Source organism: Haematobia irritans, chromosome 2 (assembly GCF_050003625.1).
Source record: "Haematobia irritans isolate KBUSLIRL chromosome 2, ASM5000362v1, whole genome shotgun sequence".
Classification (NCBI taxonomy): Eukaryota; Metazoa; Arthropoda; class Insecta; order Diptera; family Muscidae; genus Haematobia; species Haematobia irritans.
Genome location: NC_134398.1, coordinates 141,045,401 through 141,069,849, shown reverse-complemented (window position 1 = coordinate 141,069,849; position 24,449 = coordinate 141,045,401). Strand labels below are relative to the sequence as shown.

Sequence of the window (24,449 nt, the reverse complement as noted above, 5' to 3'; positions counted from 1 at the left end):
GTTTTGGCTGGGGTTCTGCTATTGTTGTTAATATTAGAATAAGTTGCCATTCCATTGTATATTAAATTCTTTTATTTACATTTGTATGCTCAGGTTTAAGAATTCTATGCAATATATTAATTGGCCGCGAAGGTTTTTATATTACAAGTCTAAAATAAATGAAAAAAAGGAGATACCAATTTCATCGTGGAAAAAATAACTTTTCATTATTCAAAACTGTAAACAATCAATAACATCGACCCAACGTTATGAAATGTGCCCACGCATTTCTTATTGGTAACAGGTTGGCGTCGCTAGTATTAAATGCATATTATTTGTATATAGTACCAACCTTCAAATGATTCGTGTCATGACGTCTGTAAGTCAATTAGTTTGTGAGATAGAGCGTCTTTGTGCAGCAACTTTTGTTATTGTGAAAAAAATGGGAAAAAAGGAATTTCGTGTTTTGATAAAATACTGTTTTCTGAAGGGAAAAAATACGGTGGAATCAAAAACTTGGCTTGATAATGAGTTTCCGGACTCTGCCCCAGGGAAATCAACAATAATTGATTGGTATGCAAAATTCAAGCGTGGTGAAATGAGCACGGAGGACGGTGAACGCAGTGGACGCCCGAAAAGGTGGTTACCGACGAAAACATCAAAAACATCGACAAAATGATTTTGAATGACCATAAAATGAAGTTGATCGAGATAGCAGAGGCCTTAAAAATATCAAAGGAACGTGTTGGTCATATCATTCATCAATATTTGGATATGCGGAAAGTCTGTGCAAAATAAGTGCCGCGCGAGCTCACATTTGACCAAAAACAACAACGTGTTGATGATTCTGAGCGGTGTTTGCAGCTGTTAACTCGTAATACACCCGAGTTTTTCCGTCGATATGTGACAATGGATGAAACATGGCTCCATCACTACACTCCTGAGTCCAATCGACAGTCGGCTGAGTGAACAGCGACCGGTGAACCGTCTCCGAAGCGTGGAAAGACTCAAAAGTCCGCTGGCAAAGTAATGGCCTCTGTTTTTTGGGATGCGCATGGAATAATTTTTATCGATTATCTTGAGAACGGAAAAACCATCAACAGTGACTATTATATGGCGTTATTGGAGTGTTTGAAGGCCGAAATCGCGGCAAAACGGCCCCATATGAAGAAGAAAAAAGTGTTGTTCCACCAAGACAACGCACCGTGTCACAAGTCATTGAGAACGATGACAAAAATTCATGAATTGGGCTTCGAATTGCTTCCCCACTCACCGTATTCTCCAGATCGACTTTTTCTTGTTCTCAGACCTCAAAAGGATGCTCACAGGGAAAACATTTGGCTGCAATGAAGAGGTGATCGCCGAAACTGAGGCCTATTTTGAGGCAAAACCGAAGGAGTAGTACCAAAATGGTATCAAAAAATTGGAAAGTCGTTATAATCGTTGTATCGCTCTTGAAGGGAACTATGTTGAATAATAAAAACGAATTTTGACAAAAAAAATGTGTTTTTCTTTGTTAGACCGGGGACTTATTGGCCAACCTGTTAGCTGTAGTGCATACCCGACTTTAGATAGAACCTTTCTAAAAGAAAAAAAAAAATCTCTAAAGGAAAGTACTATGTTCGGGGTTTCCACCAAAATAGTAAATTAAATTCAAATTTATATTAAAATTAAAATTAAAAGATCAAAAATCCAGAACATTGATTGCCGAACATTTCATTGATTAAAAAAAGTAACCAAGAAAACTAGATGGTTTCCAGCGCGGAAAAAAACGAACGTAGTACCTATCTTAACAAATATTTACAACTGAGCTATGTTAAATTTTCGAGCCGAATAACAGCTATTTTTGTCGCTCACTTTTTTGAATGAATTTAAGTGTTCAAATATCATGACTAATGTCTAGTTTTAATTGGAGGATATTATTATTTTTACATTGACTTGGTAACAACACGAGCGATTTTTCGTCCAGATAACCCATGTATTTTAAATATTTCGAGTCCAGCTTTCTGGGATAGATTTTGACTTTTCGATGGATTTTGACTTTTTAACTCCAGAAATATATAAGAAAAACAAATATAATTATTCCATATTAAATGATATTGAATTGAAACTTCTTGAGAATGCTAACTAAAATTCTAACTAAATTCATTTTTCAAATACGAATATTAATAATTAGAATTAATAAGTAGTAGAATGTGGCTAAGTTGTCAAAAATATTTATTTTATTTTTATGTTTTTATCACTTTGTTATAGTTCTCTTTTATGTTACTTATTGTTAAAAACTTTTTGTAATTTATTATATGTATATTTTTGCATTTTTAAGTTAATTGCTAACGTTCTATTTGTTATTTATTACTACTTTTATAAACGTCTTAGGGTCTCATCGAATATATTACGTTCATGAAGAAATAAAATTAAAGAAAATGTTAGATTTAAATCTACAATGCTGGTAAATGTGATTTGCCATAGCTTTCCGTAAAGATGCGTGTCTATATGTGAAGCATATGACAATGAAGCATTTATTACTATCAATACCAATTGAACTGATTTCGGCACTTTTAATGATATACAAAAAATGACATTGACTAATTGGGTATAGTTTTAAATAACATACATTAACCAGGTGGTTGATAAGTATGATTAATTCATTATAATTATGAGCAGCCATCTGAAACCTATGACTGAAATAAAATATCAGAAAAATTGTGTTGTACTTACAGATCAGAGCTGAATTTATTTGGCTTTTGCGAAAGCGAAATTCTTTCAATTTTGCACGAACTTCATCGCTTATATCACAAATTCTGCTATCACCCTGAAAAAAATTTACAAACGTATTACTTGAAGGCGAAACAACACATGATTACACATGTAATATTAAAAAGACTCATTAAGTTCCTAATTATTACATTTAATATAAGAAAACGAAATAAAACAAGGATAAGACCATTCAAAGGAACCCTGAAAACAATAGTTAGCGATAACAGATTATAAGCTTAAGGAAAAATAAAATAGACACTTTATTGAGGGGGGAGCCACCGTGGTGCAATGGTTAGCATGCCCGCCTTGCATACACAAGGTCGTGGGTTCGATTCCTGCTTCGACCACCTCAGTAATGCTGGTGACATTTCTGAGGGTTTCAAAGCTTCTCTAAGTGTTTTCACTGCAATGTGGAACGCCGTTCGGACTCGGCTATAAAAAAGAGGTCCCTTGTCATTGAGCTTAACATGGAATCGGGCAGCACTGAGTGATAAGAGAGAAGTTCACCAATGTGGTATCACAATGGACTGAACAGTCTAAGTGAGCCTGATACATCGGGCTGCCATCTAACCTTGAGGGGCTCTAATAAACCAGATACCTAAAACTCTGCTTGACCATTTTTGCTGCAGAAGACAACTTCATGTTCCATACATGTAAATTTGTTCAATTACACAAAGGTTGAAAGACTCGAGGTTCCCTATTAAAAAACCAACTTCTTTGTTCCCAAAATATAAGCTATTTCCATCAAAATCTAACAAATGTAAATTTAGCATTCGGGAAATTTTGCTCTTGAATGTTAATAAAACCCTTCTCAATAATTAATAATTGTAAAATTACACTATTTACTCGTTTTACTTATTCACAAAAAAATGTCTTCGTGGGATAGTTTTTATGGCCCTAATAAATTACATTATTTACTCGTTTTACTTATTCACAAAAAAATTGTTTTCGTGGGATAGTTTTTATGGCCGTAGGGGAAACGGTAATCAGGAGAATGCCTTTTCACGAATAGATATAAAAAAATGATTTGTCCTTTTCCAACTCAGGAGCATTCCCTATTTTCTTCAAAAGTTTGAATAAATTATACCATTTACGGATACTATATATTGAAAATTTCAAGTAAGTTGGCAAAATATGTGGGCCAGGGAGATTTATTTATTTATTTATTTATTTAGTCAACCAACCCAAGATTTCAACGGCAAGATTTCTCTTGCCCAATTTTTCAGAAAGTCATTATTATTATTATAATTATTTACTGACTGTTTTACCCTAAAGCCGTTAGCAACAAGCGCTTTTCTGGCAAATTATCAACGTTGAACTTTCACCATGTTTATTGGCTATTTAATTTATACAATTTGCCCTAGGCCATTAATATTTCATAGAAGATACAACGAACAGAAATGTTAAAAAAAATAACGCACAGAAATTTTTTGTAATTGCTTGTCATGAATTCGATTAGATCCAGTATTGAATATGCAATATATCAATATTGGAGTTAAACACATAAGAATGCCTAAGACTTGTACGAATGAAAATGCGGTACGCAATTCATTCCCAGAATGAACAGATCCTCTTTTTCTTCTTCTTTTCTTCACTTTCTCTCTGGCCACTGTGGAATAGAATTGGACGAGGTTTTCGACCCAGACAATGCAAGATCATGACTAGAATCCTTAGTGGTTTTTGCTATTCTAAATCAACACTATTTGACTCAAGGTTATGCCTTTACCATTGTGTGTCCATTGCCAAATCGGGGAATCAGCGAATCACATCATATTTCGAATGTATCAAATATAGCCAACTACGGTGAGATCCTGAGCCACTGAATTGTGATAATATTTCAAAATTCATTGGCCAGTATGCCTTTGATAAGCTGTCGACAATTACCGATTTTCTCGGTGTAGCTGGAGTATCTCTCTGATTCATGGCTGGTTAGTCCAGCCCGATTTGCAATGGCGTTCTACATCATCTGATGGGCCAAAACAATCTTCTTGCTGGCTTCAAACTTTAACGATTAAATAAATTTGTAAAGAATTGAAAAACTTAAAAAAACACACACATCACCGGAAAACCTTAACTGGGAATGGTAATGCAAAATAATTACTCATATTAATTGTTGTATTTGAGAAACTTCATTATCACTAATGTTTTATGCCACCACTGCAAAACAAAAAAAAAACAGATAAAATTCTTATCATATGTGTTGTTATTGTTTAACACCAACACACCCTAATTAACAATAACAATAATTAACGGCAGCAGACTGAGAGACTGAGTCACTGCATTAATTAATTTAACTTGCACAATTTTATCCATAAATTTTTGTAAATACGGTACTAAAATCTTACCATTTTTGGTATTAAGTTAGTTAAATATATGTTCTTATATTTAGGAGAATTAAATGTTTATGCTGGTGAACAAAAACACAAACTACCGATCACACTCATCTATTTCGATATTTCGTAGCCGTTGCAATCGACTACTCAAAAGATATAGACAAAGGAATGTTTGGATTAGCGAAATAGCAATAACATTCATAATATGTTAATAGATGGCGCTTTTTAATTCTCGTTCATAAACTTATTTTCGTCCAATAATGTCTTCTGATAAAATTGTGGTGTTTATAGGTAGGAACTATGTTCGGTTTTCGAGTTGAAAATCACATTATTTTTGCGATTACTTTTCCGGAAATAATCAAAATTATAATTAAAAAACAAGCATATTCCTATAAAGTCTCGTGGAAAACTAGAGGAACATGAAACTGCGCATCAATTGAATTAATTTATCTGCTTTATACTGTCTTATTTAGTCATCGCCGACATGTCGTATCGATCCGACACATTGTAAGATTCTTTACGAAAACCGACATTCCGTCCGGAATAACTGATAGTCTGTAAAGCGCATAAGATTCTTTACAAACACCGACATTCCGTCCGGAATAACTGATATTCTGTAATGCGCTTTACAGACTATCAGTTATTCCGGACGACAGTGCTCGTGTCGAACATATCCCATATATTGTGCACATTATAAGTTAAGTCCGAAGGCATAATCGATACTGCTGCATGTTTATGGGATTGATAACACATTTACCGATTATTTAGTCATCGCCGATAAGTCGTATCGATTCGACACAGTGTAAGATTTTTTACAAACACCGACATTCCGTCCGGAATAACTGATAGTCTGTAAAGCGCATAAAGCGCATAAAGAGTATTAAGGGCACCTTATACGGTCGGATAAATCCTGCGACACAACATGTTGCGGCGACAAATCCGATAGTATATGGTCGTGTTCGGCTGTCGCGGGAACGTGTTGGCATAAAATCAACACAACTTTGATTTTTTTCTGGTTGGGTGGTACAAATCATTGAGTGTAAGGGGATGTTCGACAAACATTATCAAAGACAAATTTATTTTTACATTAAAAACAGGCATTTCTGAAATGAAATTAATGATGGATCGCCAATTCTGGTTGAAAATTAAAGAAATATATAAATCTAAACCAGTATTGTGGCAAAAACGTGGAAAATTTCCAATCAATGGGAAACCAGGCGACAAGTATTTTGAAATTCATCAAGTAATTTAGTAATATATTAAATGTGGATTACTTCAGGAATCATTGTTTTGACACATATATCAGGATTTTTTTATTATTTTCTTCCATTTTTTCAGTAAAAAATGGTTTCACCCATAAATCTTCGTACAACTTCATTGTTTGTTTATGCTTCTTCTTATTTTTTCATGTTGTCATCACATTTGTTCGTGCAGTGTAAGGGCAAAACTTGAACGAACACACAACAAATAGACGAACCTCTGTCGGAGTGTTTATCCGACCGTCTAATGCGCTTTACAGACTATCAGTTATTCCGTACGACAGTGCTCGTGTCGAACATATCCCATATATTGTGCACATTATAAGTTAAGTCCGAAGGCATAATCGATACTGCTGCATGTTTATGGGATCGATAACACATTTACCGATTATTAAGACATCGCCGACAAGTCGTATCGATTCGACACACTGTAAGATTCTTTACAAACACCGACATTCCGTCCGGAATAACTAATAAAGGTAAGTACTATGTTCGCTTTTCGAGTTGAAATTTTCGCGGTTACTTTATTAAAACAGTTCAATATAAAGCAGATAAATTAACTCAATTGCTGCACATTTTCTTGTTCCTCTAAATTTCGGCAGACATTACGGGAATATGTTTGTTTTCATTTATAATTTTGATTATTTCAGGAAAAGTAATCGCGAAAATAAAGTGTTTTTCAACTCGAAAACCGAACATAGTACTCACCTTAAAGGTAGGTACTATGTTCGGTTTTCGAGTTGAAAATCACTTTATTTTCGCGATTACTTTTCCTTAAATAATCAAAATTATAAATGAAAACAAACTTATTCCTGTAAAGTCTTGCCGAAATCTAGAGGAACAAGAAACCACGCATCAATTGTGTTGATTTGTCTGCTTTATATTGAACTGTTTTAATAAAGTAACCACGAAAATTTCAACGCGAAAAGCGAACATAGTACTTACCTTAATCTGTGAAGCGCATAAGGTCCGCTTTAGCCAATTGACGCACCGCCGTTGATTGTACCTATGCATTTCCATTTAGTAGAAGCCAAGTAATTGGCAACACTGTTGATTAACGTTGATAATCGGTAGTCCGGAGAAATTTATACATTTTCGTTGTAAAGGTAAGTACTATGTTCGCTTTTCGAGTTGAAATTTTCGCGGTTACTTTAATAAAACAGTTCAATATGAAGCAGATAAATTAATTCAAGTGATGCGCAGTTTCTTGTTCCCCTAGATTTCGGCAAGACTTTACAGGAATATTTTGGTTTTAATTTATAATTTTGATTATTTCAGGAAAAGTAATCGCGAAAATAAAGTGATTTTCAACTCGAAAACCGAACATAGTACCCACCTTAATTTGAAAAGTTTGTTGGAATTTTTAGTTTGTATTATCATAAGAATAGCTCCGTTCGAGAACACGATAATTTTTGATAATTGTTACAAATTTTTACTGGAAGTCGTTCGTTTACACCAAAACGCCACCAAAAGAGAGCCGGAGAGAGACTACATTTGACAGTTATGAGATAGAGAAATTGCAAGTTTTTGCTAGAGATTTTTTCCCCAGTAAAATCTTGCAAACCATAGCATACGTTGCCAGCTGGTTATTGATAACAAACAAAGTACCAATACAATGTACATGTTCGGCAACTACGATTGGAAGTTAAATATACATGATTCGTTTTTTGTTTTCAATGTTTTAGCAGCTGAAATTTTCAATGTGCAAATAGTTACTGGATACCGTTCGTGTACTTTTCAGCAATTTTAAGCAAAGAGTGTAAAATATACTCTTACTCTCTTGCTAGTTTTTACTGGATATTTTTTACTGGAAAAGTACGCGAACAGACCTAATGATGTAATATTAAATTTATTACATTTTTATTTACTCCAGCAATGACTTTTGACCAATCTCTAATAAGTTGTCACAAGGACGGCGTGTATGCCGTTGCTTGGATGGCAGGATCGGGATCGCAAGCTTTATCGAAATATTACAAAAAGCATGATATTGAATCCATAAGTGTTCCAAAAACATGGTAAAGCTGCGTTAACTTGTAATTGTAACACTATTAAACATTAAAAAATTGTATTGTAGTGAAAAATTGTGTTTGGCTCTTCAAGCAAACCCACTGAACTCCCAGATGAGTACGACTGAAGAAGATGCCGTTATTCCTTTTCGAGTTTGCACTAAATTATTGTTTGGAACTTTGAAAATTTACCAACAACAAGTTAGCTCTTTATTAAGTAAGTATGGGAAATGACGCTTCATTTTTGTAATTGAGGTTATGTTTGAACTAATTAAGGTTGTGATTTTTGGGCAAAACTGTTCGTTTTGCAGGCTCCACATAGCCTTGGACAGTTGAGAAAATGTTGGAGCCCGAAATTGTAGTTCTGAGCAGATGCTGAATAGGACAACATCAAAAAATATAACTGAACAGGCTTTGTAAATCTTTAGAATTAAAAAATGTTTTGTAGAGAAAGCCATAAAAACTTAACGGAAGAAATTAAACTAAAATTAATCTAATCTATGTACTTAGTATTAAGTTTTATATATATGTCAAATTTGTCTTTGATTGTAGTCCTATTTATTTTATTTTAAGACAAATTTAAGGTATCTTCTTTATGATAGTTATGTCCGCATAAACCGCATTGCTGAGCATTTAAAGCCGTATTCATATTATAATTTTATATACTGTTTCTAGGACATTCTGAAGATCTGGTTATACGAAGCGCCAAGTATGATGTTCAGCGAATAGGAAGTACCACTAAACGAAATAAACCTGGGTACTTGGATTTAGCATTTAAATAATTTACACACTATAGTCTTAAATTTGCAGTAACCATACCATTATTAAAAAACGAAGATTGGACATTCCAGATGACAGCCTTAATATCAGCAATATTAATTACACAGAAATGTTGGGTGATTTAGAGAGATTGGCTGCAGATAGTCAAGACATAGAGGTAATTCATTGCCCTTTGTTGTAACAAAAATACAATTGTTTGTATAATATTTGTAATCTATTCATATGAAGTGCGATGAACACTCTAAGCCTTCAACAAGCAAAACCACATGCCACTTTCGAGCAGCTAAATTGCAAATTCGGGAAATAACGATACGAGAAATTAATGCCACGTACAACGTGCCTGAGTTGGATGATGACTGTGGCTTTGGAGTAGCTAGTGCTGAAGAAATATTTCAATTCTTTACACATTCCAGTGAATATAATGGTAAATATGGTAACAGCTCATTATATTGTTTAAATATAAAAAGAATAACATTTGTTTTCGAGTTTTTTTTTTAATAAGAATTTATTCTAGTTTCGCGAATAAATTCAGATACAAGATCTTTTGTTGGTTTATAAACATTATAATGATATGATTGTGATTATTATTTTGGTCCGTTTATTAGTTTCTAAATTTTCCCATATGATTAAGCTATGAGACCTAAGGTTGTTTTCCGCAAATCAATAGATACATTTATCTTGTTCCCTACAATGCAATAAATAAGTGTTTTTAATTTAATCATATGGGAAAAATTTATCATGTACCAATGTATCTGGTAAACATTACATACAGTGGTATACTTCAGAGCTTAAAATACAATTTTTTCACGGTGTATTTTTAGATTGTGAGAATAATGTATACTGTAATAAAAGGACACCTAAGAGAAAGGTAAATAAAAAAAATAAATAAAATTAAAGGAGACCACAACAACTCGGACAATAATTTTTTTATTTTAGGCTACCTATCACGATGCAATTCAAAAAACGCCAAGCCAATTAGACCATGGTAAGGATGCAAACTTATAATAACAACTTTTAGAAAATATTAGGGTTTTCTATATATTCCATAGTTTCTCCAAAGGGGACACCACGCGAAACATGTACTGACATGTACACAGATGAAATAGCAACTCCACCACGTTTTCATGTAGGTTACCAAAAATTATATTTTATATTCAAAAATACTTTTGTACAATAATATATATTTCAGAACGCGTATGAAGAGAAAGGAGATTTAAAGATTAGCAGTCAAGGTAATAATTTGTAGTAATTCGTAGAATAGATGATTTGTTTATATGCATTCATTCATTAATTTATATATTTCGTTCAAAACTAATTTATAGAAATACTTACGGATGGATATCATACACCGATCTTTGAAAGATGTGCGTCTAAACGAAAGGTAATGTGCGTAAACCTTGACAAAAACTGAATGAAATAAAACATCTTTTTTATTTTTAGAGTGATTATGAAGATGATATTCCAGAAAAACGGCTTCGATCAATCCATGGTAAGTGGAAGCAATTTATGATCTATATGGCAGCAAATATTTTGTATGCTGTTTTGCTTTAATGTTAAAACATATATAGTCTTAGCTCAACATCTATTCTATAGATATTGGGCCTTGGCATTGACATTTTTTTTAATTCTTAAATTTTATTTAAGATTTGAAATTCGACACTAAAATTTTTGACTTTACATAATACACAGAAACCCCTAAAAAGTTGCATAGCGGATTTAATCCTATGGACAATGATTCAATTTTAACTCCAATATGTAATAAAAACAATAGGTTTGTTTATAAGTCCCTTTACTTTATTCCAAGTTCATTATTCAAGTTTGTTATTTGCAGCTCAGTTAATACATTTAATGTATTATGTGACGGTAATGTTTCTATTAATGAAACTCCCATTATAAAAAATGAAATAAAAGATGAAATTGATACCGATTACGAGCCTATACCCACAGCTCGTGACATTAAATTTGATACGTCACATCCGCTTAAAGACACACTGATGCCTAAGGACGGTATAAAGAAATCCAAACTTATCATCGATCCATGTACTAAAATAGAAAAACAAGAGATGATCGATCAAATACATAAACAAACAAAAGATTTAAGAGGTATAACTATAGGAAATTTTAAGAAAATGAAAGCTAAAAAAATTACATCTGCTAGAGATTTACTAAAACGATTCAACAAACGGTAAATATGTCATATAAATTACTAAGACAAGAAAGGAAGATTGATTTTTGAGATTGGTTTTTTAGAACATTGTTGTTTTGTACGAAATTGAAACAAAAACAGAGTGCTGCTATGAGCCACTCAAAATTTCAACAGGAATATTTGAATTTATTAAGGGATATATTGTCTCCAAATTTCAATGAACAAATGGCAACATTTGTCTACCCAGAATGGCATATGGATCACGCAACGAAGAAACCCAAGGCAATGAAGAAATGTGTCAATAAAAATGATGATGTTGAGCAAATTGAAAATCAGCAAACTGTTAATGAAAATTGCAATGCTTGCACATTCAATGATATAGAGAATATTGGTTGGAATAATGTGATTTCATCTGGTAAAAATGTGCCAGAAAAACAGGAAGAGCTTCATGGAAACACAGTAAGTATCTCACAAATTCTAATGCAAAAGAACAAATTACTTATTTATATAATTTCTGAAAAACTAACAGGTTGGCTGATAAGTCCCCGGTCTAACAAAGAAAAACACATTTTTTTGTCAAAATTCGTTTTTATTATTCAAAATAGTTCCCTTCAAGAGCGAGCGATACAACGATTATAACGACCTTCCAATTTTTTGATACCATTTTGGTAGTACTCCTTCGGTTTTGCCTCAAAATAGGCCTCAGTTTCGGCGATCACCTCTTCATTGCAGCCAAATTTTTTCCCTACGAGCATCCTTTTGAGGTCTGAGAACAATAAAAGGTAGCTGGGGCCAGATCTGGAGAACACGGTGGGTGGGAAAGCAATTCGAAGCCCAATTCATGAATTTTTGCCATCGTTCTCAATGTCTTGTAGCACGGTGCGTTGTCTTGGTGGAACAACACTTTATTTCTTCTTCATATGGAGCCGTTTTGCCGCGATTTCGACCTTCAAACGCTCCAATAACGCCATATAATAGTCACTGTTGGTGGTTTTTCCCTTCTCAAGATAATCGATAAAAATTATTCCATGCGCATCCCAAAAAAACAGAGGCCATTATTTTGCCAGCGGACTTTTGAGTCTTTCCACGCTTCGGGTGTATTACGAGTTAACTGCTGCAAACACCACTCAGAATCAACACGTTGTTGTTTTTGGTCAAATGTGAGCTCGCGCGACACCCATTTTGCACAGAGCTTCCGCATATCCAAATATTGATGAATGATATAACCAACACATTCCTTTGATATCTTTAAGGCCTCTGCTATCTCGATCAACTTCATTTTACGGTCATTCAAAATCATTTTGTGGATTTTTTCGATGTTTTCGTCGGTAACCACCTCTTTCGGGCGTCCACTGCGTTCACCGTCCTCCGTGCTCATTTCACCACGCTTGAATTTTGCATACCAAACAATTATTGTTGATTTCCCTGGGGCAGAGTCCAGAAACTCATTATCAAGCCAAATTTTTGCTTCCACCGTATTTTTTCCCTTCAGAAAAAAGTATTTTATCGAAACACGAAATTCCTTTTTTTCATTTTTTTTTCACAATAAGAAAAGTTGCTTCACAAAAGACGCTCTATCTCACAAACTAATTGACTTACATACGTCAAATTTTGACACGAATCATTTGAAGGTTGGTACTATATAAAAATAATATGCATTTAATACTAGCGACGCCATCTATGTGTCAGACCGGGGACTTATCAGCCAACCTGTTATATCAGAATAATAATTTAATAAATTATTACACTCATGAAAAAATGTCTGATAACAGCAATCGCTGTTTGCTATTATATTTCGGTACATCGGGGTATAGGGGACATCAATTCGTACAATTTGTTAAAGGTTGAATTTTCAATTTTCAACTTTTTAAAATATTGAAAAAGTGAAATAGGGTCGATTTAAAAAAAAACCTATTGCGTTGATTACTATGTATGTATCGATGTTATCGAAAAAAAACAAGAATGGCTAGCGTGGTCATAATAAATTAAATCTTGGGTAATGTAGACGCATCTCAGACATATGTCAGAGCTCGACCGAAGCGTTTTTTTTTTTGCGAAGCCGATGTTTGGCAAAAAAGCAATAATCGGCTGAAGCCGATTATTTTCTTGAAAATTGTAATTGAAGAATTTTCGTGCGTTTTACTTCTTTATTATTTATTCAACAACGACATAAAAAAAACAACGAATTTAATTCAGTCCATGGGTTATAATATACTTTTAGAACTAGCAGACATTTTAGTATTCAAAATTCAGTAATTTGATATTATAATGACAAACAAGGAATTTTCTTTAAATCTGCATCGGTGTTTTGACTGCACAGAAAAAAAATCCACGAACATTTTTCCAATTAAAGTCTTAATTTAGCTTTAAAAAATATTCAATTAAAAATTTAATTGATTCAACAAATTTTTTAATTGAAACAAAAATTAATAGTATTAATAATTTTTTTAATTTATACTATCATTTTCGTGATTGAAGACATTTCAATTAAACAAATTAATTGGATCAATTAATTATGTGAAAAAAAATTGCGTGTTCGTTAAGAAAAAATTATTCAAACTGCTTCTGCTTCGGTTAATCGGCCTCTTCATACCGAAGGGCGATTACCGATTTGTGGCCGAACGCCGAAGCCGATTCTTCGGTCGAGCTCTAATATATGTGCACCTATTACTGTTTTAAGAACCCACAAAAGTCATTGGTAGGCATATACAAGTTTCAAGTATTCATAGACATACTCTTGCATACTCCATTTCAAATCATTTTTTTCCGCTAAGTCAATTAGCATGATAAGTCTATTTTGTCCAACACCAAAATCGAATGGCTGATTTAAGTCGAATTATAATTATTATTAACTAACTCGATTGACAGTTGTTTAATTTTTTTATTCAAACTAAAAATGTATTAGGAAAATCCGCGGCAGAATCTACGTAGATTTTATGTAGTCTTATAATCGTTTTGTATTTTCAGGAAAATTATATTACTTCTAATGAATGGCGTCCAAATGGTATAATGATAAAATTACTTGAAATATGGCGATATTCCATTGAGACTAAAATTGATGCTAATGAATTTTGTCATTCAGCAAAACTCTGTATCGATAAAGCTATTGCCTTTTCATCATTGCTGAGTAAGTCCGTTTTGTATATATTTTTATTAACACCGATAAAATTTTGAATATTTCAAAGCATTTAACAAATTAATTGGTGCAATTACATTTTAGTAGAAAGTGCTTCAATAACGAAAATTATAATCTTTCGCACAGTTTCAATTAATAGTGTTATTGATAAAAATTTGTATATAGAATTGTTTCATTTGATTGTTTCAGATATTAGATGATGACTTTTTCCAATATATATTTTTACTACGTTATTATTTTGTGCGACATCACTTTCTACTTTTTGTAATCCTCTATCTCGACTAACCTGTTTTTATTGTTGGGCAAAATCGGCTAATCAACTTTCTATGTTGATGTGGGCTAAAATTTAATAATCATTTTTTATCGGAAAAAACATCAAATAACCGTTTTTGATGACCATTTTTTATGTACTTGACGGTAACGGAAGTAAAAAGATAATTGATCGCAAATAATTTCCTGATAATTATTATTTGTAATTGAAATACTTTTGACTTTCTGTCCGATCTCATTAATAACGCGTATGTATTTTTTATTTTTAGTTTTAACGAAATCGCGTTTTATATTTATTACCAATAAATACAAAACCATTGAAATGGATCAAATTCTACTGGGATCTATGGCCAAAGAGCTAATAAAATCAAATTAATAGATTATTATCTTATACAGAAATGTTATTTTTTATTTTCGATATACACATTTCAGTCTCTATGTTGCTTTATAGTTTTGTTAAAAAAATGTCCATACATGTATCTCTATTGGCATCGTTATAAAAAAATGTATTGAAATGTTTGTCTATATCCTTAGCTCATCATATAAATAATTCACCCACATTATATGGAATTTTTCAGTAATAGACCAATTCCACCCATGATTCTAACATAAAATTTGCGATCAGTTCATAAAAAAAACGAGTTAAGTTTTGTACACAGAAGAAAAATTGTCAAAATTCGTTCAGTTAAAAGCTTGATTGAATTTGGGAAATTTTGATTAGAAAATAATTGGTTAAATTTTTAATGAAAAGAAAGATTAACTCAACCAATTAATTTTTTAATTTGACCAAATATTTTTTTTTGTGATGCAAGGAATTCCATATAAGAATTTAATGGATGAATTAACTCGCAATTGAAGGCAAACAAAAAAACTATTCTTGCTGTATAGAACTTCAAAGTTCAGAACGGAGGTTCAAGGATTTCATCGACATTTCAAAACATGAAATTATTTAATATTTTATATAGCTTTAAATAAAATATTTAAGTGATTTTTTTCTTCTAATTTGTTATTACTCATAATTTTTTTGTTGCAGTTAATTCTCGTATTAACTGCCTAACAAATATCTCGAGTAACTTAAATAGTATTTAGACACATAGATAGGTAACACAAATTCTAAGATTTTTGTCATTTGTTAAAAAAAAATATATACCTATAAACCGTATGTAGCATATGAAATCATATACAAATAAGTTTATGATAATAATTTGTTAAATATATTCCATGTTATGGGTATCGTTGGTCATCATTCGAAACATTAAAATCCCGCTGGTATAGATCAATAGTCTATTTTTAATTTCTAACATTTGTTCATATGTATTGTCATAAATATTAGGGGTACAAATCTATCTTGTGTGTTAATTCACTTTTTTTTGATATTCTTTTTTATTTAATTTTTTCTTATTTCCATTACATTTTCCTAAAAAGTTATAATTCAAAATGAGTAAATTTTTGGTGTAAATTAATTTTGGCCATTTCTGTGTTGTTAAATTAAATGTTGAATTTATGACGATCTCTAAGTTTCGATATCCATCTACCAATTGGAAGGATCGTATTTGATATATTTGAATCAGACCGAAAAATGATTATTATATATAATCAGGTCTAATTAATATAAAATTTGGTATGATAAGATCTAAAATATGAGACAATCCATGTAGATTGCAATTGAAAGATTTAAGTTTCTATGGTTGTATATGACCGGATATATATTCATATCTGAATATATCTGGTATCATTTTTCACTATCTCCCCCATTTATTTTTCGTTTTTAAGATCCAATGGTATCGAATATGATCCCTCGTTTTTACTAGAGTATTTTTCATGTCATATTTTTAACTTTATCCTATGTTACATCAATGTTTCTTATATTTCATACTTATGTTCATATTTACATATTCGTCTACTTTTTTCTATTGTTTACATTACTCCCTTGTTTCTTCATTTGTAAGTTTTCCTTATTAATTAAATAAATTGTTTCCAATATATATTTTGCTAGCAATCTTATTTCGTGGGTATATTAAAGGACATAAATCTTTTCAATAGAGTTGTTACACGGCGAGAAAAAAAATGTACTCCAATGGATTTTGTAAGTTCAAATATGTCTGATCAAAACATAATAGGTAATTTGAAAGGTCCTAAGTCAATCTTAGAGGCACTAAAATTATATCCATATGATATGATTAGTTGACCCTAACGTCTCAGACTCGTGTATACATTTGACAAATTATTGGATACAAGAAAAATGCGAAATAGCACTATCGGTTGGTGATACTATTCTTGTTTTTGGAAAGTAAATCTTGCAACATAATCAAATAGTGTTATGTTGCAAGATTTGTCTCAATCGAAGGCTAACGTAAAAAAAGATTTACTAAGCAATTTTTAACTTTTAGGTTTGTCTGGCTACCACGTAGGATAAATTGAGAAAAATCCTCAATCTCGTATTGACAAGCCGACAACCGAATATGCACTCGTTCAGCGCAAAGACAATACACTTTAGAAGATGGGAAATTGGCTTGCGTCATATCAAATGTTGCATTGACGGCGCTAGGTCCATATGTTTGTAATTTTTTTATTTTCATTTTTTTATGAAAAACTTAATTTTAAAATTGAACATTGTTAATTTTTGAGCAATAAATAAAAAATTATATTTTCCTGTTTGTGCCAAGATGTTTCCAAGTCTTAATTTCTTTTTATTTGCATTTTAATGTGTCGAACCAAACGCGTAAACGACAAGTTGGGACCTAGCGCCGTCAATGGTTTGATGTTCTCAGCTGCCAATTTCTCATCTTCTAAAGTTTATGTCTGGTTCAGCGACTCGATTTATGCAAAGATAATAAACTCTAGGAAGATAGGAAATTGGCTTGCGTCATACCAAATATTGCATTTACCACGTTAGTTCCATACATGTTCGTAATTTTTTATTTGTTTTTCGTTTCCTTTTTTTTTTTTTTAAATGAAAAACTTAATTTTCTTAATGAAACAATGTTAAATTTTAGGCAACAACAAAAAAATTACATTTTCCCCTTTATGGAAATTTATTTCGTGCACTTAATTTCTTTTTATTTGCATTTTAATGCTATGTCAATACTTGTCGTATACGCGTTTGGTTCGAGTATGAAACTAACACGGTAAATGGTTTGATCTCCTCAGTAGTCAATCTCCTATCTTCCTAGAGTTTATTGTCTTTGGATTTATGTTGGTGCTTTTGTTTGGTTCGATGAGCAATGTTTTATTGATCTCGATCGAACATTCAGTTCAAATCTCTGGTTCCATTCATTTAGTAACAAAGGATTATCAAACCAAAGATTATAAAAGAGGAAGATGGGAGATTGGCTACTGAGCACATCAAACCATTTACCACATTAGTTTTATACTCGAACCGTATACGACAAGTATTGACATAGCACTAAAATGCAAATAAAAAGAAATTAAGAGCACGAAATAAATTTTCATAAAGGGGAAAATGTAATTTTGTTTGTTGTTGCCAAAAATTTAACATTGTTTCATTAACAAAATTAAATTTTTCATTTAAAAAATAAAAACAACTAAAAGATTACAAACATGTATTAAACTAATTTGGTAAATGCAACATTTGGTATGACGTAAGCCAATCTCCCATCTTCCTCTTTTATAATCTTTGTATCAAACACGCTGTTTGGAATTGAATGAACGAGAGTGAACTTTTGTTTTGTTTTCATTTGAGTTTGTTCGGGACATTTGATTATTCAACGCAAATTATAGATTGCAGAAGATGGGAGATTGGTTACTGAGCACATCAAACCATTTACCACATTAGTTTAATACTCGAACCAAACGCGTATACGACATGTATTGACATAGCATTAAAATGCAAACAAAAAGAATTTAAGAGCACGAAATAAATTTTCATAAAGGGGAAAATGTAATTTTTTTGTTTTTGCCTAAAATTTAACATTGTTTCATTAATACCTCATTCACATTATACTTCCAAAATCCACTTTAACTAGATTTCAACTGTCATTTGCTTTATAAAAAGGGGATTTCAAATCCACTTTTACTCGATTTCGAGCCTAATGTGAACGAGTTATAAGAAAATTAAATTTTTTCATTTAAAAAATAAAAACGAAAAACAACTAAAAGAAACATGTATTAAACTGATCTGGTATATGCAACATTTGGTATGACGCAAGCCAATCTCCCGTCTTCCTCAAATCTATAATCTTTGATTCAACGCACATTCAGACCACTCGGTGCACTAAAAACAACTAACAAAAATCTGTTTTTCTGGAGTTGTTTGTGTTTTCTTGGAGTTTGTTTGTATTTTCGAGTTTTTCATACTCCAAATGGGGCTTTAGGTTAGGTGGCAGCCCGATGTATCAGGCTCACTTAGACTATTCAGTCCATTGTGATACCACATTGGTGAACTTCTCTCTTATCACTGAGTGCTGCCCGATTCCATGTTAAGCTCAATGACAAGGACCTCCTTTTTATAGCCGAGTCCGAACGGCGTTCCACATTGCAGTGAAACCACTTAGAGAAGTTTTGAAACCCTCAGAAATGTCACCAGTATTACTGAGGTGGGATAATCCACCGCTGAAAAACTTTTTGGTGTTCGGTCGAAGGAGGAATCGAACCCACGACCTTGTGTATACAAGGCGGGCATGCTAACCATTGCACCACGGTGGGGATTTGCAGTTCTTGAGCAGAGTTGAAAAACTCACCCCAAATGGGGGTTTGAAGTCATTGGACAGAGTTGAAAACCCTGTGTCCAACCCGGGCCGGACCATAGACCCGACTGCAATGAGGGCGGCTCGTAAAATAGTTATTCATTTTCATATTGTTAAACGAGTTTTCAGTGCATAGCAAAGGTCTCACAATAGGTTTTCTAGGATCCTGGAATTGGTCTTATTGTTGGTTTTGTGATACTCCTTTCATTTGTTATTTTTATGTGATCCCTGCAGTTTTGGCAATTGTAGGCCAGTTCAGAAACAAAATCAACCCCTTATGTATATGACATCTCCGCTTAACCTTGACTAATATTGCCACATACGCCTACAATTTATTGCATCGATCGAATGAGGTTCGGGAATTTACACAAAACTACCATCGTAGAGCTTCTCTTGGACTTCCCTAATAGAACACTCCAAGAGAGTTTTAGAGGCAACATAACGATTATTAATAACTCAAAAAAAATATAGAAACTTTTAATTATTTACCTCATTGATTTATTCTATTTTCCCACTTTTGTTATTCTATAGATACAATTAGTTGACTAAATTGCAATATTAGCGATTTTTTATAAAATTATAATTGATTAACATTGAACATGGCGCAAAAATTTGCCATGGTTTCTACGAAAAAATGGAATTTGAAGAATTAAACATAATACTTCATATTCCAATTTTTTGTGCCAATCCAGTGTACACATGCAATGTTACAAAACCAATCAATGAAGAAATAAATGCTTTGAAAGCTATCGTAGACCAGATTCCAAAGCTCAAAATGCTTAAAAGACCATCGAGCCATACACCCTTAAATACAGTCACTACCAGCAATAGAGTAACTAGTGGCTTGAAAGTTTTGTTCAGATCATGGCGAGTGAATAACCAAACCAATGTGGCTGTGGTAATGTGTTGAATCTAAAAAGAATATGCAATTTTTACAGTTTATACTCCTTGGTTTTTTTTAAACTTCAACTCACCAATAGAACATTTGATTCCAGACATTTTTGTATATATATCCAACTGAACTCAGTACCTCTAGCACCGACCCATAACATTATGCCTCGAGATAATACAACTTCAGCGGCAGCCCAACCTAAACCGGCGGTAATTAATTTGCTATGACCCTTACCCGGAATACGTGAAAGTATTACACCAAAACCCAAAAGATCTGCAACATCGACACTACAACGTAAAAATTCCTATAGAGTAAGACAAATTGAGATAAGAATATTCATGAGATAAACTTTTTCCCCCAGTATTAACCTACTTACCGCTAAGAAATTAAAATCTCCAGTCCCCCCTCCCAATGAATCAGAGTCAAAGAAAGTGGCGAGCACCAGCATTTTACAGAGCTGTGTAAATACATATATACCACCAGCCTGTATGCACTTCCAAAATGCTCCATATTCCGACCTGTAATTAATGAGTTTCATTAATTTTCTCTATCCCTTGAAATTTAAATTAGATTAAATATATCGTACAAGCCAGAGTATTTATAGGTCATGTAATATGGCACATAAACCAGTGCAACACAGTTTCCAAAATGGTATAAAGTCATTTTACCGGTTGTATTATATGTAAAGGTATAATAATAAAAAGTTTTTAATTAATGAATATCTTTTTTCATTGGTTAGCACGTCGGAAAGTTTATAAATTAATGAGGTGAGAAAATAAATGACGGATAAAAGTGTATGTGTGTGTGTCCGGCTGAAAAAGTGACATTCCGCTGCCCTTTAAATTAACCTAGATGAAGGCGCACAACGGCATATCCACCGCATTACCGACAATGACGTCGGCTCAAGAATGAATTGATTATTGAAACACTAGATGTCTCCGCCAACATATTGGCATAAAGAATACATCGATGTGTCTCTCAAATGTCTTGCAATTTGCGTAGGAGAACATGAATGACATTTCAGTGTTTGATAAATTTATGAATTAAAATCGACCAAAATTTTGGACGACTTTAAAATGAAAGTTTGTGTGAGTGTTTATAGGGAATTCTTGAGCATATTTGAAAACAAGTTCTCCTGCTTTACACCTTGAAATTGTTCAAAATGAAGACCTACGCTTCTATTAAGATGGCATATGAGATTTTTTATTTTGAATCCCCAGATTTTTCGGGATCTCGAAGAAATAATACCAATTTGTAAAATTTATGGCTTTTTAGTATTTTTTTATTAATGACCAGTGTCGACCGTGACATGTGTGTTTAATCCATTTCTTATATCGATAACAAGATAAGATCTTAGAATATTACTTAGAATGATGAAGTACAAAGAAAAATTAACACACAGGTACAAAATTATACCTCTATTGTTACAAGAGCCATTTTATATTTTGTGAAACACCAAGCGCAACTAGCTTCTTATAATTTATTTAAATATAATCGATAATGAAGTGCTGAAAATATAGTTATTTCGCTTAAAATTGTAAAAGGTATATTGGTGAACAATTTTTGACTTTCCAAATGGAATAAAGAGATTGTTTTTCAGATATTTTACAGACACGCTGCCTCAATCGAGAATAAAAACACTGGCTGATAGACGCATTTGGGCGATAAACCGCATTTTCATATTTAAGAACATAAAGAAGTACATGTTTATGGTAGTCCCCTGCCAGCATTTCAAAGTTCCATTTCATACTCATCGCTACAGGCCGGTATGCACCTCTAGCGAAATTTTCGGTAGCAAAAATTTATTTAAGTCTACAACAAAAAAACAGGGCTGTGTACATAAATTTTAAACCAGCTAATCGCTTTTAAAAATTGTTAATATATGTTCCAAATATTCCTCAAATAAATTGTTTATTATTTACATACCTTTTAAAACTTTTACGCACACAATGATTGTAATAAATTAAATGTTTGCTGCCAAAATATGCTTTTGACAACCCTGTTATTTTCATTAGAGGTGCGTACCAGCTTTCGAAATTGAACGCTACCGAAAATTTCGTTAGCATAAATAGCAATGCATTTCTAATGGGAATGAAATTTTTCGCTAGAGGTGCATACCGGCCTTACCACAGACTCGTAAATGTCACCACAACCATCACGAACTGTGATGGGGGAAGCATATCAAAAAGTACAAAATGTACATGAAAGTATTTTGCCATCACTACTGTTAGAAGAGCCATTTTATTTTTTGTGAAACGCCAAGCGCAACCAGCTTGTTATATTTTATTTAAATAAAAACGAAAATAAAGTTTTGAAAACATAGATATTACGCTTAAAATTGTGAAAGGTATATGGTGAACAATTTTCGACTTTCCAAATAGAATAAAGTGATCGTTTTTCAAATATTTTTCCAGGCATGCTGTCTCCATCGAAAATAAACTGGCTGATAGACGCTGCAATATGTAACTTGCTACTTAAAACTCAACATCATTCTTTTATTAATGCAAAAAATTATGTTAAATGTGATGAGATAAACCGAAAAATTTTATATGTATAAGAAATTATAAATGTTTAATCAAATCAATAAACAACTACACAATCGTGTTTTACTTGACCACAATGATTCTTCTACAATTATCTTAAAATGCACTTTTTCTGATAGTTTGCAGGGGTTCTTATTGGCGTCCTTCGAAATTGATCTAAATAGGCACCTAATAATTGCACTGATGAGAAACTTTTTCTTAGTAACTTGGCGTGGTACAACTTCTCAATAGTGACGGCGCTTTTCCGACGAGTTTTTGATGTCGTATATGATTGTTTTCGACGTAGTGGCGATTCTCAGAAGCGCCCCCAAATTCAAAAAATGTTGGCAGGGTCTTGTCACAATCTGAGCAGAAATGTCCGATATTAGGAGCTATAGTTGATTTTACACCTACAGAGTTAGTATGACAGTAATATTGAGTGCATTATTAAAAAAAGAAGAAATCGCTTAATTAGTTGTGGGCAATAAATCCAAATTTGTAAAAATCGGGCAATAATATTTTATAAGAGCTACATGCAAGTCTACATACGATCGGCTAGTACATCAAAATTTGAAATTTGAATAACATTGGTTAATAAATAAGATTATTGTGGCCAAATTTGGGAAAATCGAACGATGCATATATATGGGAGCTATATCTAAATCTGGACCAATTTGTATAATATTTTGCAGGTATGATTAATATCACAGACGGTTACCTTGTGCAAAATCTGATCAATTCGATCAGTTAATAAATGAGGCCTCTATGGTAAAAAATAAGATTATTAGGCCAAATTCGGCAAAATCGGGCGATACATATATCTAAATACATACATATACTTATATCTAAACTTGCACATAAAGTTAGTGCCATAGAAGATTACATTTAGCCAAATTTGAGTACAATCGGTTCATAAATAAGAGTTTTACGGCCAAATTTGGCAAAATCGGGCTATACATATATATGGGAGCTATTGTTAAATCTAAACCGATTTCGATGATTTTCTGCACATATTGTTAGCACTATAAAGATTAGATTAAGCCAAGTTTGTGTAAGATCGGTTAATAAATAAGGGTTTTATGACCAAATTTGGAAAAATCGGGTAATACATATATAAAGGGTGATTTGTTAAGAGCTTGATAACTTTAAAAAAAAAAAAAACGCATAAAATTTGCAAAATCTCATCGGTTCTTTATTTGAAACGTTAGATTGGTCCATGACATTTACTTTTTGAAGATAATTTCATTTAAATGTTGACCGCGGCTGCGTCTTAGGTGGTCCATTCGGAAAGTCCAATTTTGGGCAACTTTTTCGAGCATTTCGGCCGGAATAGCCCGAATTTCTTCGGAAATGTTGTCTTCCAAAGCTGGAATAGTTGCTGGCTTATTTCTGTAGACTTTAGACTTGACGTAGCCCCACAAAAAATAGTCTAAAGGCGTCAAATCGCATGATCTTGGTGGCCAACTTACCGGTCCATTTCTTGAGATGAATTGTTCTCCGAAGTTTTCCCTCAAAATGGCCATAGAATCGCGAGCTGTGTGGCATGTAGCGCCATCTTGTTGAAACCACATGTCAACCAAGTTCAGTTCTTCCATTTTTGGCAACAAAAAGTTTGTTAGCATCGAACGATAGCGATCGCCATTCACCGTAACGTTGCGTCCAA

General features: G+C 32.8%; 3 protein-coding genes across 5 annotated transcripts in view; 1 reads left to right on the top strand and 2 right to left on the bottom strand.

The window, feature by feature from the left end:
• The window catches only part of GMF (Glia maturation factor), a 36,710-nt gene extending 31,505 nt beyond the window's left edge, over window positions 1–5,205 (bottom strand). Inside the window, exons 1-2 of the mRNA XM_075296339.1 lie at window positions 5,082–5,205; window positions 2,698–2,791 (exon numbers count right to left, since the gene is read on the bottom strand). Of these exons, the coding sequence (XP_075152454.1) occupies window positions 2,698–2,791; window positions 5,082–5,084 (97 nt within the window). The 5' untranslated portion in view covers window positions 5,085–5,205. The remainder of the gene's footprint in view (window positions 1–2,697; window positions 2,792–5,081) is intronic.
• Window positions 5,206–8,165: 2,960 nt separating this feature from the next.
• c(2)M (crossover suppressor on 2 of Manheim) lies at window positions 8,166–22,884 on the top strand. Of its 3 annotated transcripts, XR_012719665.1 has the most exons (17): window positions 8,166–8,343; window positions 8,403–8,551; window positions 9,010–9,091; window positions 9,145–9,271; window positions 9,343–9,538; window positions 9,936–9,982; window positions 10,051–10,099; window positions 10,164–10,240; window positions 10,304–10,346; window positions 10,437–10,495; window positions 10,555–10,603; window positions 10,804–10,885; window positions 10,946–11,299; window positions 11,365–11,719; window positions 14,228–14,387; window positions 21,865–22,611; window positions 22,679–22,884. XR_012719665.1 is itself a non-coding variant. In XM_075296337.1 (16 exons), exons 1-16 carry the CDS (start codon window positions 8,204–8,206, stop codon window positions 21,897–21,899), a joined length of 2,004 nt encoding a protein of 667 aa, XP_075152452.1. In that variant the 5' UTR covers window positions 8,166–8,203; the 3' UTR covers window positions 21,900–22,884. The 3 variants fall into 3 exon arrangements, 2 of the variants coding, with proteins under 2 accessions (XP_075152452.1, XP_075152451.1); XM_075296337.1 differs by having other exon boundaries at window positions 21,865–22,884; XM_075296336.1 differs by lacking the exons at window positions 21,865–22,611; window positions 22,679–22,884 and adding an exon at window positions 14,936–16,653.
• Window positions 19,848–21,074, bottom strand: LOC142226355 (BOS complex subunit TMEM147). The gene is made up of 4 exons (XM_075296334.1): window positions 20,851–21,074; window positions 20,641–20,782; window positions 20,347–20,568; window positions 19,848–20,284 (listed from the first exon to the last, which is right to left on the bottom strand). Exons 1-4 carry the CDS (start codon window positions 20,925–20,927, stop codon window positions 20,036–20,038), a joined length of 690 nt encoding a protein of 229 aa, XP_075152449.1. The 5' UTR covers window positions 20,928–21,074; the 3' UTR covers window positions 19,848–20,035.
• Window positions 22,885–24,449: the final 1,565 nt, after the last annotated feature.

What these genes read in the sequence shown, in the direction of transcription:
- LOC142226355 (XM_075296334.1), bottom strand. Translation starts at nt 20,927, where the DNA reads ATGACTTTATACCATTTTGGAAACTGTGTTGCACTGGTTTATGTGCCA. An exon ending in GAGATTTTAATTTCTTAGCG is followed by an intron (nt 20,569 to 20,640) that starts GTAAGTAGGTTA and finishes CTTACTCTATAG; the next exon opens with GAATTTTTACGTTGTAGTGT. An exon ending in TGGAATCAAATGTTCTATTG is followed by an intron (nt 20,285 to 20,346) that starts GTGAGTTGAAGT and finishes TATTCTTTTTAG; the next exon opens with ATTCAACACATTACCACAGC.